The sequence below is a fragment of the Artibeus jamaicensis genome, unplaced genomic scaffold (assembly GCF_021234435.1).
Source record: "Artibeus jamaicensis isolate MK-2021 breed Jamaican fruit bat unplaced genomic scaffold, CSHL_Jam_final contig_1127, whole genome shotgun sequence".
Lineage (NCBI taxonomy): Eukaryota > Metazoa > Chordata > Mammalia > Chiroptera > Phyllostomidae > Artibeus > Artibeus jamaicensis.
In genome coordinates, this window is record NW_026521219.1 from 1,154,323 (window position 1) to 1,172,247 (window position 17,925).

Genomic DNA, 17,925 nt, shown 5'->3' on the forward strand with positions numbered 1-17,925 from the left:
ACCAGAGATAACTCAGAACTAGCAGTTAATACCTTTTGGTGTCAAACTGATGTCTGTTAAGAAAAGGAAACTATATCGAAGGTGCAGTTTGGGATTGGTCAGAATATGATATCTTTAAATAAGGTGATTTGGTGCTGTAAACTTTCTAAAGAGAAAACATCAATCCTGTTTATGGCACATGGTGAAAAACGAAAAAAATTCAAAAATGAGGACTGAGAAGAGACTTTCTGTTTCAATGAAATTTGAAAAATCGACAGGGGCAAGTGCCCTTTGATTATACAAATCACATGCTGATTATATACACACTTAAGAAAACAGCAAGGACGTTGCAAGAGTAGAAGAAAAAGGTGACAATCTCGGGGAGACAAGCAAGACTGAAGGAATGGCAGATTGTTTTAAAGTATACAAGTGTTCTTGATCATACTTCATACACTCATCAGGAGCCCATGGAAATGGGTCAATTAAGGGTGGGAGTGAGAAAAACAATCAGTAAAGCGAAGCATCAGAGAGACTGGGCAGCTCCTCGAATTTGCGTAACACTCTTATCCTTTCATAAAGCATTTCCACAGATGGTGTCTCCTCTAATCCTCACATGAACTCTGCAAGGCAGGCATGACTTATCAGCACTTAAAGAAAAGTAAAGTAACTCAATATAAACTTCTAGATCAACTATGCCTTAATGAGCTACTAAATGTTTGCAGTACAGTATCATGTTTTTTATGTATTTGATAGTGATTTATTTGTATTCTGCTAGACCCCTACAATGCCACCCTTGCAATTCCATCTTCCATGAAAATCCCTTTCACTTCAAGGGACCAATGTAATCCAAAGTACAATGTGCCATGTTTCCATTTTACTTTCTTATGCCATCGGATACATTTTATTCTTTCTTTTCACCATCACCAGCCCCTCCTCACACTGACCCATAACATATCTTAGCCAATTACTACTTTGGTAAGCCACAATAGAAATTGCCCTACTTTTTCTCATCTTGTACTTGATGTTTATTGCTTCTGCTTTTAGACTTTTTGTCAAATGATATTCCCTCTAGAAAGCCCTTTCTATGGGCCTCAAGATTCAAAAAAAAGTCTTGGGTTGTCTCCATTTTAATTGCTTAGTAGAACATATATTGTCAGAATGCTTAACTAAGGCACCTCCATTTTGTAACTTCTCAAGTAGTTGCTGGAACTTTCCAAAATCAAGTTCACACCAGTGTAAAAAGAAGCACTGAAACAGGCAGTTGCATGATATATCTACAAGATTCAAAGATTGCCAAACCCCTTTCCTTTATTTTTATCTTGCCAGTGACTTCAAGAGAAAAGTAGGAAAAAACCTGTTTTCTTCTTTTGCACTGTGTTCTGAGATGAGGGAAAGAAAGAGGGAAGGAAAATGAGTAATAATTAAAATTTTTCAATATTTCTATTATTATTGCCATGGAAGGTAAAATAAAAGTTCATTCATTAAGCCATTTTTTCCCTAACTTCCTAAAAAGGTGTTTGGGTGAATATAATCTCATTAAAATTACTTATGTTCTACTACTGAAGAAGTGCTATTAGATTTGACTTCTGAAATACACACACTTGTATTTACATTTCTTTAAAAGTTTTAGTTATAATAAAAGATTATCAATACCTATTGTCCACGTATGTGTCAACTATATACTTATTTTTGAATTAATGTTATCTTTATTTTAATATTATTACCTACATTAGTTTAATCTAAAAGATATTTAGTCTGTGATTCACAAGCAGTGGTTAAGATCAAACTTTTTAATTTACTGAATTAGTTTATTGATGCTTTTTATTGATCTAGTTAATTTGTAGAGAATTTTAAATATTCAAACACTTTCTAAAGTCCCTGAACATATTGTAATGCGAAGGAACCTTATTTAAAAAGCTAATCGGATACACAGTTTTACATTGGTTCCTTATCATGTCACTTTTAATGTAGACATCGAATTATAAGTCATTACTGGAAAGGATTTAAATCTGGAATACGCAGGTCTGGTTTTCACTTCGCGCTTTAGGCACTGGTCTTCTTTTCACATTTCTCCGTGTATCACAGGAAGAAGACTCCAGGGCCGTCTGAGCAGAATGGCAAAGGCTCCCAGAAGGGCGAGCGGAAACGCGGGCCGAAGTCCTCGGCGCAACCTGGGGAGGGGGCCGTGGAGGAGCGGGAGCGGAAAGACCGGCGAGACAGAAGGCTGGAGAAAGGGCGGTCGCAGGACTACCCCGACGGGCCGGAAAAACGCGACGACGGCAAAGTGGCGGACGAGGAGAAGCAAAGGAGCGCGGAGGAGTACCAGACTAGGTACCGAAGCGACCCGAACCTGGCGCGGTACCCGGTGAAAGCGCCGCCGGAGGAGCAGCAGATGCGCATGCACGCGCGGGTGTCCCGCGCGAGGCATGAGCGGCGCCACAGCGACGTGGCGCTCCCACGCACCGAGGCGGGCGCCTCGCCGCCCGAAAGCAAGGCCGGGAAGCGAGCGCCGGCCGCGGGCAGGGCTTTGCCGCCGGACTCGCAGCGGGCCTACCCGACCGAGAGGACTGCGGAAGCCAGGGCGCCGGGCGCCAAGCAGCTAACGAACCACAGCCCGCCGGCTCCCAGGCATGGGCCGGTCCCCGCCAAAGCCCTGGAGCCCAAAGCCCAGGAGCCCCTCAGGAAGCAGAGCCGCCTGGACCCCAGCTCGGCAGTCCTCCTGCGGAAGGCCAAGCGCGAGAAGGCGGAGATCATGCTGCGGAACGACTCGCTGAGCTCGGACCAGTCCGAGTCGGTGCGGCCGTCTCCGCCCAAGCCCCACAGGCCCAAGAGGGGCGGCAAGAAGAGGCAGATGTCAGTGAGCAGCTCGGAGGAGGAGGGCGTGTCCACGCCGGAGTACACCAGCTGCGAGGACGTGGAGCTGGAGAGCGAGAGCGTCAGCGAGAAAGGTGAGAAGGCGTTGCTTTAGAAGCGTCGGCTCGTGTCCCGGGATCAGAGGTGCGTCTGCACCAAGCCGGAGATGCGCCTGCGCAGGGATCGGAGGTGTGAGTGTGTGTGCTGGGCTTGGAGGTTTATCTGCTGAGCTGGGGTGTGCGTATGCCAGGTGTAGAAGTGTGGTTTGTCATGCACAATGTGATGACTGTCATGCACAATGTTATCACTACTCTATAGTATATTAGAAAGTTGGCTAAGTTCACATCACACAAAGTAAAAACTTTTTAAAATCATTATATGAGATATGTGTTAACTGAACTCATGGTAATAATAATTTCTCATTGTAGGTATGTCAACTCATTATGCACTATACCTTAAACTTAGACAGAGCTGGATATCAATTATATCTCAATGATTTATAGAAAAAATATCTCAGTAAAAGTGGAGGGGGAAAAGTATGAATTGGAAAGCTCACAGCTTTTATCCCAGTGAATAGAAATTTTTAGTAGTAGTTGTTCATTTTTTGTGGGATTTTAAAACAAGCACAAGCTCCAAATTCGGGTTACAACAGTTTGTTAATGACTTTGGTTTGTCTCATTCTTGGATATTAAGTGCATCTTACGTTTTTCAGTTATTATTTTGGGGAGGATATGTTTGTCTGGGAAAAATAGCTTTCTTGTAGAAAACCAAAACTGTCCTTGATAAACGGAAGTGTACCTTTTTAAAAAACTTCAGTGGTGTGATAGAACAGTCACAGAAGAAGTACTTTTCAAGTTTCAAATGTCTTTCTCATAATTTGTAAAGAAATTTTTTCACAAAGATTATACCATGAAGATGTTATATAGTGTACTTTGGATTTACAGTAACTTTGGAATTTGAAGTTTATTTTACCTACATCTTTAGAAAGGTTTGAATCTGTTCCTTTAGACAGGTTTCCTTTTTTCCTGTCTAAACCTACACTCTACAATACCATAGCTCCATGTAGCTATTTAAATTTAAATTAACTGAAACTAAATAAACAAAAATAATTCAGTTCCCCCCTTGCACTTGGACACATTGCAAGTGCTCAAGAGCAATCATCAGAAAAAGTTTCTTTAGATAGCACTTGCTTAGAAATACTTCAATTTACTATTAAAATTATGAATGTTGTTTTGAATATCCACTCAGATTTAAACTGAGTGAATATCCTAAATTTGACGGTGAGCATCATCATTGCCATTGTAGTGTTGGGGTCCCTGTGTGTTTCTTAATTATATTTTGGGGTGACTATTTATATAGTTTTGGGCTTTGTAATTGCTAATTTATATGCTAAATATTACAAGTTTTATGAGACTATTACTTTGCTTTCTCATCTTTTCTATCTCTAAACTACACCCAAGTGCTCTTTCTGTTTCTGTGTGTGTATGTATATATAAACACACACGTAGATATAATTAAATGTACGTGTGTGCTTGTATATATAAAACACACACATAAAAATGGAGGTTAAGTAACTTATGCAGGAAATTATCACGGTTGGTTCATAAGATAGCTTTAAGTAGTCAATGGTGGGTTTTAGTGTTAAAAGCATTAATAGATCTTACAGATGATGGAATTTCTAATTCAATTTGGAATAGGAAATATCTATGCTATATTGATTTTAAAAAGTCATCCTTCTGATGACTTATGTTTGAATAGTAAGTCATTATGCCTGTGTTCATGCACATTGTCTATTGACTTTTAAGAATCAGATGCTGAATAGACACTTGTCTTTCTTGCCTTAATATGCTTGTAAGCACATATTTTTCCCCTCTGAAGTAGTAAACTGTTAAGTAATGGATGTGCTCAATTGATGTGCAGGTAACTCTTGACAGATACATACATATATATAATTTTTCCACTCATTAAAGAAAAGATTGTGTTAGCTCTTACTGAATATGTATTATGAACCACAATGAACAAGGAATCACACAGAATTGAATCTCAAAATTATTTACAGTAACAACGTTATGGAAGAAAACATGACTAATGGCATGGATGTTAATTGGCGGGATGGAGCTGGTGTCATGTGAGGAACTGATTGCCTTGGCACACTGTCTCTGCTTCTTGGGAACTATCATTCTGGGAACTTTGGGGGCCACTGGGGATATAAATGCTTCTGAAATTGGAGTTAAATCTCTTCATCTGGGAACATGGGCATCACATGTGTCATTATCTGACACAGATGCCCCATTTTCTCTAAACTTATAGTTAATCTTACCAATGCCTTGAATTTACTCCAAAGTAGCTGTCCTGTTCTAATAGTTTAACCAATTGCAACTCAACATTTACAAAATGAAACATTAGCTCTAAAGAACATACCTTTTAATAATCTGTAATATCTGCTAATGACTTTATTACCAAACCTCCCATTGCCTGATATGATAATCTCTAGCACCCTTCACCCTCCCTGGGTTACTTGACCTCCATAAGTCTCATAAAATTATGAGTGGTTTGGATGAGATGATGCATTATAAAATAGGATATTCTAGCGTTCTTCCTCTATTGATTTTGCCTGTGGCTACTGCACCATAGATCTAATACCACAATGAGTGTGAGGTAATCATTCATACATATAATATTCAGAGAATTTATTAAAAACTCTTTTTCATATCTTATAGACTCCAGTGGGGTGAGAAGAGGAAGAATGATTTGGGAAGAGATTTCTTAGAAGAAAGTAGATACTATGCTTTGAGTTTCAGGGTGGGAAGAGTATTCCCATGGAGTAAAATTTAAAGAGTACTGAGGCACAGAAATTAAAGTTACATTTTTACTGTATACTGTGCATTTTCTTGTACATTTTATCAGTTACCCATATAAATTAAACGTTTAACACGATGTCTGGCTCTTTAGTCTCCTCAAGTTGCTATAACAAAAGGCCACAGAGTGGGGAGCTTATGAACAACAGAAATTTATTTTTCACCATCCTGCAGGCTGGGAAGTCCAAGATCAGGCCGCCGGGATGGCCAAGTTGCTGGTTCATGGGTGGCACCATCATGAGATTTCATCACGTGGTGGAAGGGGCTAGGGAGTGAGTGTGTGGGGTCTCTTTTCTATGAAGTCTTCACCTTCAAAATCCAAGCACCTATCAGTATCCCCCCTCTCATGCCATCATCTTTAGGCATTAGGATTTCAACCTATGAATTTTGGGATGAGGGGGCACAAACATTCAGACTACGGCCCTGTCACTAGATAACTATTTAACATATATACCATTTTTGTAATTCATATTATTATTTTGCTGAAGATGTTTTGTATATCTATTAGCAAATGTGTATTTACCACTTTTGGTAGATAAACTGAGATTTAATAAGAAAGAATATGCTCTGTGCTGATATTGTGTTGAGAGAAATAAGCAATAAAGAATAATTACACAATGAAATACAATTTAGTATGTGCCTCAAAGGATAATGTTTTCAAGATACTTTGATAGAATTTTGCTACGTGTCCAACCATCCAATAAAAGATAAGCTGATCAAATAATTGGCATCCGAAAGACAACCTGACATTTATATATATTGAATATAATCTTTTGCATGTAGTGTAATTCAGCTCACATCCAACACCCACACAAAGATTAAGGGCAAGCTCTATCTAGTGGACTATCTAAAAATTAAGGTCAGTTACCACATTTTCAATAGGAATGCTGTTCATATTGCTTTTGCCCACTGGAAAAAATGGGCATGTCTTTTCTCTTAGTTTATAAATATTAACTAATATAAATTTTTCCATACAGAATAAAAACAGTGAACTCACTCACTCTTGCTTATAAGATAGTAGCTGAATTTTGAGTGAAATGTGTAATATAGTTGATTGGGAGAAAGTCTAGCGATGATTTGTGCCCTGAGGAGTTGAGGAATGAGGCCTAAGAATGAAAAAAAGAGACAAGATGGAGCCAGCGCGGGGGAGAGAAAGAAACGCTGCCGGTTCTGAGAAGAAACATGGAGGCAGTGCTGCTTGATCAGGGGAGTAAGTCACTTAAAATACAAGGAACGTAAGGTATAGACCCTCAGACAAAACAAGCTGGAAGAAGAGTCTGGTGTTGGATAACAGCATATCCTTCATTTTCAATCCTCTCCTTTTTGCTGATTTTGTGTTAACTGAGAAAATACAACACAAATACCGTGCCTTTGAACTCTGAAAGAACTCCATGACTGGTTTCTTAGCTCAGCCTGTATAACAAGGGCTGACTGGTTTGTTCATAATTGTTGCTGTTAAGCAGTGCTCAACAGTCTTTTTATGAGCACGTGATCTGGATTACTGAAAGAGATGATACCTGCAAGAGTGTCAAGAACTGAGTGGTTGAGAGGGAGATGGAAGACCCTTAATAGGAATTGTCAGTTCTCTTAGAGACAGACAGTTTCACAGGACCAGGGTATAGGTTGTGGGCAAAGTAAACCATTGACTATTTGGTTTTGATGTCTGACAACTTAAACATCAAGGAGTCAGGAACAAGAGTCAAGGATCCTTGCAACAATCACATTGGGAGGGAAACTTGTTCATGTAATACTTTTTATTATTTTTTTAGTTATTAAAAGTATTAGGAGTATCTTTTGGGGGTTCCATAAATACAGTGCTTACTATTCACAGAGAACTTCTGATTCTGCCTGGCAATTGTTGATTTGCTTCTGTTTATTGAGAACAAAGAATGCATATTATAGCCTTTTGATAGTCCTATTTCCTGTAACCTGTTTCCTACAGATTTGAGATTTAAAAATCTGGCTGCCATTTACTTATTTGTGTATTAATCTATACATTATATTATATAAATATTGCTTAATGTACATGATATTAAACAACATATCTATAAGAATCTCCTAGATTCCAGGCACACTGTGCTAGATTCTAGAGGTATGGTGATTAAATAAATAAATACACACACATACATAGATAGAATACACATATATACATAGACAGATATGTAGATGTAGGTAGATAAAGAGATAGCCATCATTCCTGCCCTGTGACAATTTTTGTTGGTTATCCAGAGCACTCACTGGGGACTTTTCAGACAGGATATACCCAAAGATAACGCTATGTTCTACTGTAAAAATTTGGCTATAGAAATTTAAAAATATATATAACCTTAAAACAGTTACAACTTAAAATGGTTCTCTCTTCAAATGGCTGCCTGAACCTTTATTTTCTTACCCCATGAGACCCTATACAAACAAAAAGGACGTGACTGTGAGTTCATGGGATGGTTTTAGAAGATGGAAAGGGGAAAGTAGAAAGTAGACTGCTTTTGGACAAAAGAGCTTCCTGAGTTAACAAAAGGGTCTGGTGGTGGAGAAGTTCCCCTGCCATGAAGCACCTTACAGCAACTTCAGGCTCAGCCATCAGACTCTGGCTGGTGGTGAGGAGAGGAGCTTCAGATTGTCAGAGTCCTTCAGTGTTTGTTGACGTAACAACTGCAACACACTCTTCATCACTCTTTCACCATCACCTCCTTCTCTTCAGCCCCTTACAGAAAAAACAGCAAACACAATTCCCTGGTAAAAATCAAGAAGAAATCCAATTAACTGCCTGAGAAAACACAGTGGAGTAGGTGCTTCCCATTCTGGGACCTCCACCCTTACCTGCTTAACCCTGAGCTCCACAGTTATTCATCCTGAAGTGAAGGATGAATGGCTCATAAGCTTCATTCATTCGCAGATGTTGCAGAGAGTTTTAGCGTCCACTAGAGCAGCCTCACTAAAAATGCTGACATGAAAACTCTCCACAGCTATACACACAAATCCACCCAGTACTCCATCTTAAATGATTGAACAACAAAGACCACCGAATGTGAAGAACGCCAGCAGAATAAACTAAAGAAGAGCTAGATAAACAAGTAGACACATTCACCCTAGAAGTAAGAGAGAATTCAAGAACAGAAGTGTGCTTTAAAAACAACAGAACAAAATGCTAACTCATGGTCAAGTTTGGGTCATCCTGAAATGCCTAACCCTATTTCCAGGGTACCTTCCCCACCCAAACACAGAGCTATTCTGTGTAAAATAGTTTTTGAGTTGTTAAGTTTAATAACCAACTTAAAGGGAAAGTTTTGGGTATCAAAATGCATAGTACTTGGACAGAGATACTTGGACAAAATGCAAGACCACAAGACTGGACTCAAGATCACAAACTTGCCTGCAGGTGTGAGTTAACTCACCTAACTGGGCAGTAAAATACCTAATCTGAGACATTAAAGTAAAAGCTAACATTAAGCCTGTAAACTCCTTTGGGTCCAGAAGGCCACCATGAAACTGATCTTTAGGGAAGCCTGTGTAATACTGGGGATGCCCAGAGGATGAGTCCAGAGATCAAAGCTGTAAAAGAGGAATTTCAACACCATTACATATGCCAGGAAAAAGGGAGAAATAAATAAAGTGTTGGAAGTTAAAAAATAAAGCAAGTCATATACAAAGCAGTGGGGGTTTAACTGCTTTTACATTTATCGGCAATCAATTGTAGACTACTGCTCATCAATGCCTTCAAAGTTCAGAGCAAGACCATTTTAAAACTATAATTCTATGCACATGTAATCATCAATCAATTCCAAGTTCTCAGAAAACCTACTTTGCAGTCTCCTTCTGAGAATATTATTTAAAGATGTATGCACTCAGAAAACTGAGGATAATAATCAAGAAAGTGGAACAAATGAGAAATAAGAAATAGTGGAGCTAACCCAGGAATTCAGTGCAGAGAGCTCCCTGAAGGACACTGTGTGCAGAAAGCAATCTGTCCAAATTAAAACTGAAGGTCATTTCTAGGAGGCTCCAAAAGAATATCTTTATATTAAGAAAAATGCCATGGATTCCAAGAAATAGCTAATGGCTAAGTTATATATCCTTATTGACCTGGTAAAGAAAGGCTGTCTCTTTTTCACCACTAAAACCGAACAGCCAGTGAGGGGGAGAAAAACCTGTTAAAGAAACTCATGGTTCAAATATGAGGCAAAAGAAATTGTGATTTTATTTTATTACCTGATACAGCCCAGTGTTAAGTTAGGCACATTTCCTTCTGTGTGAATAGGAACCCAGGCAATTTATCTCTAGAAAAGAACATTTAACCTCTTCACATTATGGGTTTTTTCCTTGGTTCCGGAATATTTACATGTAATAATATTGTAAATCTCATTTAATGGTTTTCAGTTTTCAGATAAACACCCTTAAATATTGAACACTCATATTTGTTTACACAATTGAATATAAATATTTTATCCATGTCAGAATAAATTCAAACTGACTGTATATGGGGGTGAAAGGATTGGGAGATGTGGAGGTAAACACATGATTACTACTATTTAATAAGAGTTAAAATATCTTGTTTGAATTTTAAGAGAATAAATAGAGGATGAAGTGCATTTAAATGTATAAATGCGGACACCAGGGATTCATGTGCACAGAGGAGAGGCCATTGGGAGGACACAGCTAGAAGTTAACCATCTGCAAGCCAAGGAAAGAGGCCACAGAAGAAATGAAACCTGCCAACACCTTGATCTCAAACTTCTAACCTCCAGAACTGCAAAATAAATTTATGTTGTTCAAGCCAAAAATAAATAAATAAATAACTGTTAAAAAAAAAAGAAAACAATTGGCTTTTGAAAGTGAAGGATGTAAGTAAAGTGAGCTTAAATTTCTTATTTAATCCGTTTTAACCATAGATAACAGCTTAAATTAGAAACCAATGGATAACATCCCAAATATTCCAGTATGCATGTAAATAAATTATCTAAAAATTAGAGTGCTCTTCATCAGAAGAACTAAGAAAATCAATATTTACACATAAAGTTGGGAAGTGAATTGATAGTGTGGGCAAAAGGTACATGAAGGGAAATGAATTATTGGAGCTACATCACAAGCCCTTATTTATTTTAGTTTTTATCACGTGCATGCATTAATTTGATATCTATTAAAATAGGAACACACAAAAAATACTATTAACAATCCCTATTTTTAGGTTGCAAGCAACCAGTTTTGATGTGTTCTAGAGCCTTTCTAATCATCATTTTAGCCAGCAGAACTTCAGGACAGTGATGGCTCTCCATGGAACTGTACCCGCATTGGCTTCTCTGTATCTTGTATGCACTAATGCTTCACTGAGTTCCTGCTGCGACAGGAGCATACCTGGCCTTGGGAATGCATTGATTTAATCATAGTCCGTGCCCTTCCTAGCTCTCTCAGAAGAGTCCACCCAGTTTCTTTTGTTTTTTTCCCTCCTACGCACTTCTCCCTTGGCTCATTTGACATAGAGGCTGATGAACAAACTTTTATGGACCTCTACCTTCAGTATCTAACCTTTAACCAAATGATTCCTCTAGTTCTTTCTTTAATTTGCCCTCAGTCTATGAAGAGGAAAGAGATTTCTGTACTGGCAGTTGGATAGGTTGACATTTAGCACCAATGCCCAACAGCTCTACCTGGCCTGATTTTCTTTGGTAATGCAAGGGACAAACATAAGCATTGGTGTAAAAGAGAAGAGAGACTGTTTTGTATTGCTGAGGGAAAGGTAAATTTAATTCTCCCTTTCAACCTACTTACACAGGCATGATTTAGGGTGTTAGATGCTTCAGTTTAAATGCCTTAGAGGGAGTCTGGGAACTAACTTCTTCTTACAGTGCATATGGAATGAACAGAAGCTGTTTCAATCATCTGTGCAATTTAAATCTTAGGAAGAGATTGATAAGACACAAGTAACTCGTGTGTGTGTGTGTGTGTGTGTGTGTGGTCTGAGCGAGCATTCTAATTACTGACTTCTAAGAATATGTGTTAAGAAAATTTTGGACATCATCATGGTGAGAACCTGGCTTTTTCTGAATTACAATTTCTGCCTAATATATAAATGACTGAAAAATCTCTCTGATTCTAAAACAGGAGTTATGACTAAAAAGAAGTTCTATAAAAAGAAAAGAAATTAAGCCTATAAATCTAACATGATTATACCCAATAATATTTCTCCCAAATTAATGCATAACCAGAATATTAGTCATTTAGTTATATCTGAAAGAGATTCCTATTTTGGATCAGGAAAAACTAAATTAAAATCTGGGCCGCATTTTCAAAAATAATCATGTGATTTTACATGTAATAAATGCTTACAATTTTAATACAGAATGTCTTAGAAGATGTATAATAACTAAAGGTCATTTTAAGGGGAAACAGTTATGCTTCAAAGTACATTTAGAAAAATATTTATTAATGAAGATTTCAGTGCCACCCATTTTATCTCAGTAACTTGTTCTTCAGCATCCTTTTAAAATGCAGAATCATACTGCAGTGTTTTTGACCCATTTTATCCTGTGAATGAAAAGGTTGTTCTTACTTTTGGTTCAATTTAACAGCATGACAGAATCTTAGACCTTGGAGAGACTTCAGAAGTAAATGAAAAGCTCTCCTTTTACACACTGTTGAACCGAGAAGAGTGTTAATTTCTGCCTGATTTCCCATCCCTGAAGCCATTTTCTCTTTGCAGCTGGGAGAGCTTGGGACTTGTCCTGTCCCTTGCTGCAGCCAGACCTTCTAAGGCCTGCTGTTTCCTCGGCCCTGCTACTTGTTCTCGTTGCAGTCTAGGCCCAGTCCTAGTGATCTGGCTTCTTCTGTGTGCCTGAGACCAGGCCCCAGATTTATGCTTCCTTTTGCTTATAAGATCTGTGTCCCTGGGTCCTTGGGACTGAGTCCAATTCTGTTGCCCAAGTCCCTCTGGAACTAAACCTTTGCCTTACTCTCCCCAGTTCCCATCCAGAAATGAGAAGCTGGATCCCCACATAATGACTTTCCTGATGCTAACTGCCATATTGGAAATTTAGGCATTCCTTTCTGTGTCATTCTTCTTCATATATTGTGGGGCATCTCAATTTTTATTGCTCTTCTGGATTTAATAGTTATTACCCATAGCCATCTTCGAGTGTCTTGTTCTACCTACTGAGCTAAACTTCTGCAATTGGGTCTTTTTAAAAGCACCTGTTCCATACCAAGGAGCAGATCTAATTTTAATTCCAGCAAACTCTTCTGAGCCTGGTGTGTACAAGGTAACAGTTGTAGCAGTTTCCTAGGTCTGACATAAAGTACGGCAGACTGGGTGGCCCAAACAACAGAAATGTATTTTCTCATAGCTCTGGAGGCTGAAACTCCAACATCAAGATGTTGGCAGGGTTGGCTTTCTCTGAGTGCTTAAGGAAGGATATGTTCTAGGCCTTTCTCAATGGCTCGTAAGTATCTATCTTTTCCCTGACTCTTCAATTGCTTTTCCTCTGTTTGTGTTAAGATTTCTCCTGTGATAAGGATCCCAGTCATTACTCGATTAGAGGCCATTCGAATGACCTCATTTTAACTTAATTATTTTAAAGACCCTCTCTCTAAATATGGTTACATTCAGAGGTCCTCAGAGTGAGGACTTCAACATATGAATTTGGGCGGGGGACACAAGTCAGTTCATAACAGTGGTATTCATAAGAGCAAAGAGACCAAGACCTCTATGTGTTTGTATACATACATAATAAATACTAACACTTGGCATTTGTCTCCATGGTTTTTTAAAATATTTTATTCATTTATTTTTAGAGGGGAAGGGAAGGAGAGAAGGAGAGAAACATCAATGTATGGTTGCTTTTTTGGTGCAGCTCCTGCTGGGAACTGGCCCCTGCTGGGAACTGGCCTGCAACCCAGGCATGTGCCCTGACTGGGAATCAAACCACGATTTTCTACTTAGCAGGCCTGCGCTCAATCCACTGAGCTATACCAGCCAGGGCTCCATGGTTTTTCATCTATGGAAACCATAAGATCATCAAGAATATCACTGAGTAGTTACTTTATGAAGAGGATTGATGTACAAGATCATGAAGACACAGTTTTAGTCTCAGCCAGAGAATGAACACATTGGGCATGTTTCTTAACCTCTGGGTGCTTCATGTTCTGTTGTGTTAGGAACTTGGAATAATCATTATACATAGCCCATGGTTTAGTTGTGAAAATTAAGTAGATAATGTGCTATGGCTCTGTGTGCCTTGTGCCTGATACATAGCAAGGACTCAGCATATATGTTCATTTCTATGATACCAAATAGGATGTGCAGATAATACATGTTACAAGGACTAGGAGGAAAGCTGGATTGCCAAGGTTTCATGTTGGAGCTAGGATAGAATTTGGGCAGGAAGAATCAATGTGGCATTCTAGTCAAAGAGATGGGCATAAACAATGAGACATGGTGGAGATAGACACTGTTCTAGGGGCATTAAGCTTATGGACCTGTGGAAGAAGAGGGGTCCAGGAGTTGCTGATCAAAGAACAGTTTCATCCCAGTGTTACAGAACAACAATCCAAGACGAGGGGTCAGTATTTGGCCCACCCAAGAATGCCAAAAACTGTTAGAGAAAACAGGGGCCCCTCCCAAGGACGGTATACTAATACCTACTGGGCTTGTCTGTCTGCCACCAGAGGAAAGACATCTCTCAGTGCCAGAGATTTATGAAAAGGAAAGGAAAGGTTTATTCAAAGCTATACAGACTGAAAGCAGTAACCTGATGTCCCCATTAAAATATCAAAGTCCTTTAGGATAACCAGAGATGCCCACAGCGCTTTCTTCTCCCCCTGCCCTAATTCGGGGTTCCGTCTGTATCTCAGGAAAAGAAGCACACGTCCGTGTTTCCAGGCCACTGGCACCGTCAGCTCTGTCCCCATCCAGGCAGGATCTCCAATTAATCCAAAGTCATGTGGCACCTTCTCATGACTTACTGGCAAAGACTTCTTTCACCCTTCTTCCAGACAAAGTCTCTCCTGCTTCCTAGGCCACGCAGCCAAAGGGGGCATCCCAAAGCCACGTGGGCCTCTTCTACCAGAGCTGCAGGGGTTCACACTCTGCCAAAAGCATGTGGCTTTCTTCTTCACCTGGGCAAGAGGGGGTCTGCACTTTGCCAAAACTGCATGGTTCTCTCCCCAATGGCTGCCATGTCTGGGTTTAAATCCTCGAGCCAATCTTCCTCTGTACCCCTATTTCCGACTCCTCCCATGATCAGTTACACCTGCCAGTATTTCTGTATTATTACAGGTTTACTGGGCTGCCATTGTTAGTCTGGGCAGGTATGGCCCCATGTCCTAGAGCCAATCTTCTCCAAGCTCCCACGCAGAGGCTGTAACTCAGGGGACCTTCCCCCAGTTACATCTTGGGGGAGGAGTGACTTCATCCTCCTGGCTCCAAGCCTGGCCACAGCTATTTAACATATCCAAGTGACCCGCCAAAGGCTATGTAGATATGTTAAATGACCAGGCCATGGATTAGCCGCAAGGCTGTGGCTGTACAAAACAGCCCTGCATGTCCCTGCTCCATGTGTCCCTTCCCCCAATTCACACTTTTGGGAGAAGGGGTGAGGACATCTTATATGTCTCTCCAATATTCCTATACACCTTGAGTTCATTCCAAATCTTTTTTTGGGGCCCCCCTCTTGTCTACACCCTGTATCACCAGTTCTTAGGAACTGGGTTACCTTGGGGAACAGCATGACAGGAACCGTTTATATCAGCAATTTGCATCCTTACCTGGACTTTGGAATCCCCTGGGAAGCTTTTAAAAATTACTTCTATCACTAAAAGGGATTCTGACTTAGTCTGTGGATCTCTCTCTTTTCTTTTAAGATTTCTCCTGGTAATCCTAGTATATAGTCAAGGTATGGACTACAGAGCTTGATAGTGTTCAAGGACTTTTCCAGATCCCAGCCCTTACCCTTTATAAATTATGCAGTGCTGATTCTTCCATGAGAATTTTTATTTTGCATCATCCTCTGAACTTCCCATAAAAAAAATGTTGCTTACTTATATGGGGGCACATTTAACTGGAGAAATCATCCAAAATGACTCAATTTATGATCCAAAATGACTCACTTTCATTTTGGGGACAGAATAAAGAGTTATATATGTCCAGGTATATTTTAGAATTTTGTCCCAGGTACTTGAAGTACCTGGCTGACTAGCAGGTGTGAATTCCGTATGAGGCGACTAGTGTTTGGGGGGGACCCCAAATAAGAGGGGGATTGAGGGCCTTGCAAATGCCCGGAGCAGAAACTGGAAACTAGGCCTACATTGAAACAATCATCAGGAAACTAGTTTTGAAAGTCTAGAGTGTTATAGAAATGTAAACAATTATTATTGTCCTAACATTTGCTCCCAGTTGGATTAGTGGTAAAATTCTTACAGATTGGATCATTTCATAGAAAACAAAAGATGAAACTTCAGCTAAACTCTTCAGTCCTCGGATTATAGCTCCAGTTTATAATGTTCACAGACTCATCTTCTCTAACACTTTGTTCCTCTCAACTGATTAGTGTTTATACGCAGCCCTTCCTGCATACCATATACAATCCCATCTCAATGACTTGACATTTGCTTTTCTTCCATGTTACGTGCTCTCCTCTCTCCATCCATAATTTATAACTAAGACCAAGTTTTACTTCTTCACTTATTGTCCTCTTGAAATATATTTGCATGTTTATGTCATTTCCTGATTAAATGGAGACATGTTTTTGAATTTTTATTCTATTTTATACTTAATAAAGTGAGAGTTCACAGTTACATACCTACAGATCTAGTTCCTGGAATAGGTTGTACACTGTTGGAAATTTCTCTCTTTTTTAAATTTGTGTAACTAATATTATAAAAAGAAATAATAAATTTTATATTTGAGTAGGTAGAAAATATTTATTTCAAAAGTACTGTTGAGAATAATTGAGTTTGAAAAGGGTAACTTTCTCGTTTTCCAATTCTTGGTACATCAATCAATAAACACCGCTTCATTGGGTGATAGGAAATTATTTAGTTTGTTTCTTGTGTGATTACAGTTTACCTCTCTATTCAAGAATTCTGTTTCTTTGATTATTTTTAGTAATTTGACATTTATTAATTCTTGGATCTATAAAAGGATAACCACAATATTATGAATACTACCACTAGATAGCAAATTAGTATGCATTTTAATGAAAGAAAAAATTCAATTACCCCCCAGAAGGAGTTATAGTGTGAATTATAATAAAAATTGCCATTAGATTTAAGAAAGAAATAAAGCAACATCAATATCATCATCAATAATAGTGAAAAACAAAAATAATTTTTGGAGAAATGACTTGAGAGATGAGTGATCAGGAAGGAAAAAGCTGAAAATTCAATTGGTATAATCCCCCAAAACTCTTAAATTAGGTGTCAGTGGCTTCAGAAAGAACATTTATCTGGGAAATCTTGTTTGGGTTAGAGATTAAGAACCTTTGGGAAACTATGAGGTAAATAAAGCATATCATCAAAGACCTTGTATTTTTCATTGAGTAGGGATGTTGGGATAGTGATTGGAATTGCTCTAATTCATTCTTCAATGTTTGGAATTGAAACCACATGAAAAATTGGAGCCATAAGGTGAGTGAACATCAGATTTATTTGTAGCCAGAATCCTTACCTCTAATTTACTAATTTGTGTTTAATTTATGAAACATGATTAGATCTCAAGGTGTCTCCTGGCAAAATAAACACTTTATGATAGATATAGGTAAATATTTTATTATAATAGAGTTTATAATATAAAAATTGGAAGCCAGCTCAATTTTTTTGTTACAAGGCATTAAAGGATTACCCCATGGCCATAGATATTCTGTATTCTTACATTTATGGCATAAAATTGTTTGTGATAATTGAGAGACATCTCCAAGTGCCAAAAATGAAATGAGAAAACCAGATCCCTAACTATGGGAAGTTATACTTCAGTTTACACCTCTGGTTGGCTCAAGACTTGTAATGTCTGAGGGCCTGAGGTGTTGTAAACATCAGTGGGCCATGAGGGTCAGTGTTTTGCCCTTATGTTAGAGGCAGATAATTGGAACTAATGTCTGTGCCTAAGGTCAGGACTATCATGGAATTTTAACATTTCCATAAACTTGTATTCTAAGGTCAAGGTATGGCAGAGCTAGGCTAGTCTCATGAAAGGCCTCAGCCTGTGGCATCCTGTGCATTTTATTTGGTGTGTATTCATTTGCCACAA

General features: G+C 38.9%; 1 protein-coding gene across 1 annotated transcript in view; it reads left to right on the plus strand.

The window, feature by feature from the left end:
• The window catches only part of RIMS1 (regulating synaptic membrane exocytosis 1), a 425,147-nt gene that overhangs the window by 233,695 nt on the left and 173,527 nt on the right, over positions 1 to 17,925 (plus strand). The window contains exon 5 of the mRNA XM_053664034.1: positions 2,065 to 2,927. Within this exon, the coding sequence (XP_053520009.1) occupies positions 2,065 to 2,927 (863 nt within the window). The remainder of the gene's footprint in view (positions 1 to 2,064; positions 2,928 to 17,925) is intronic.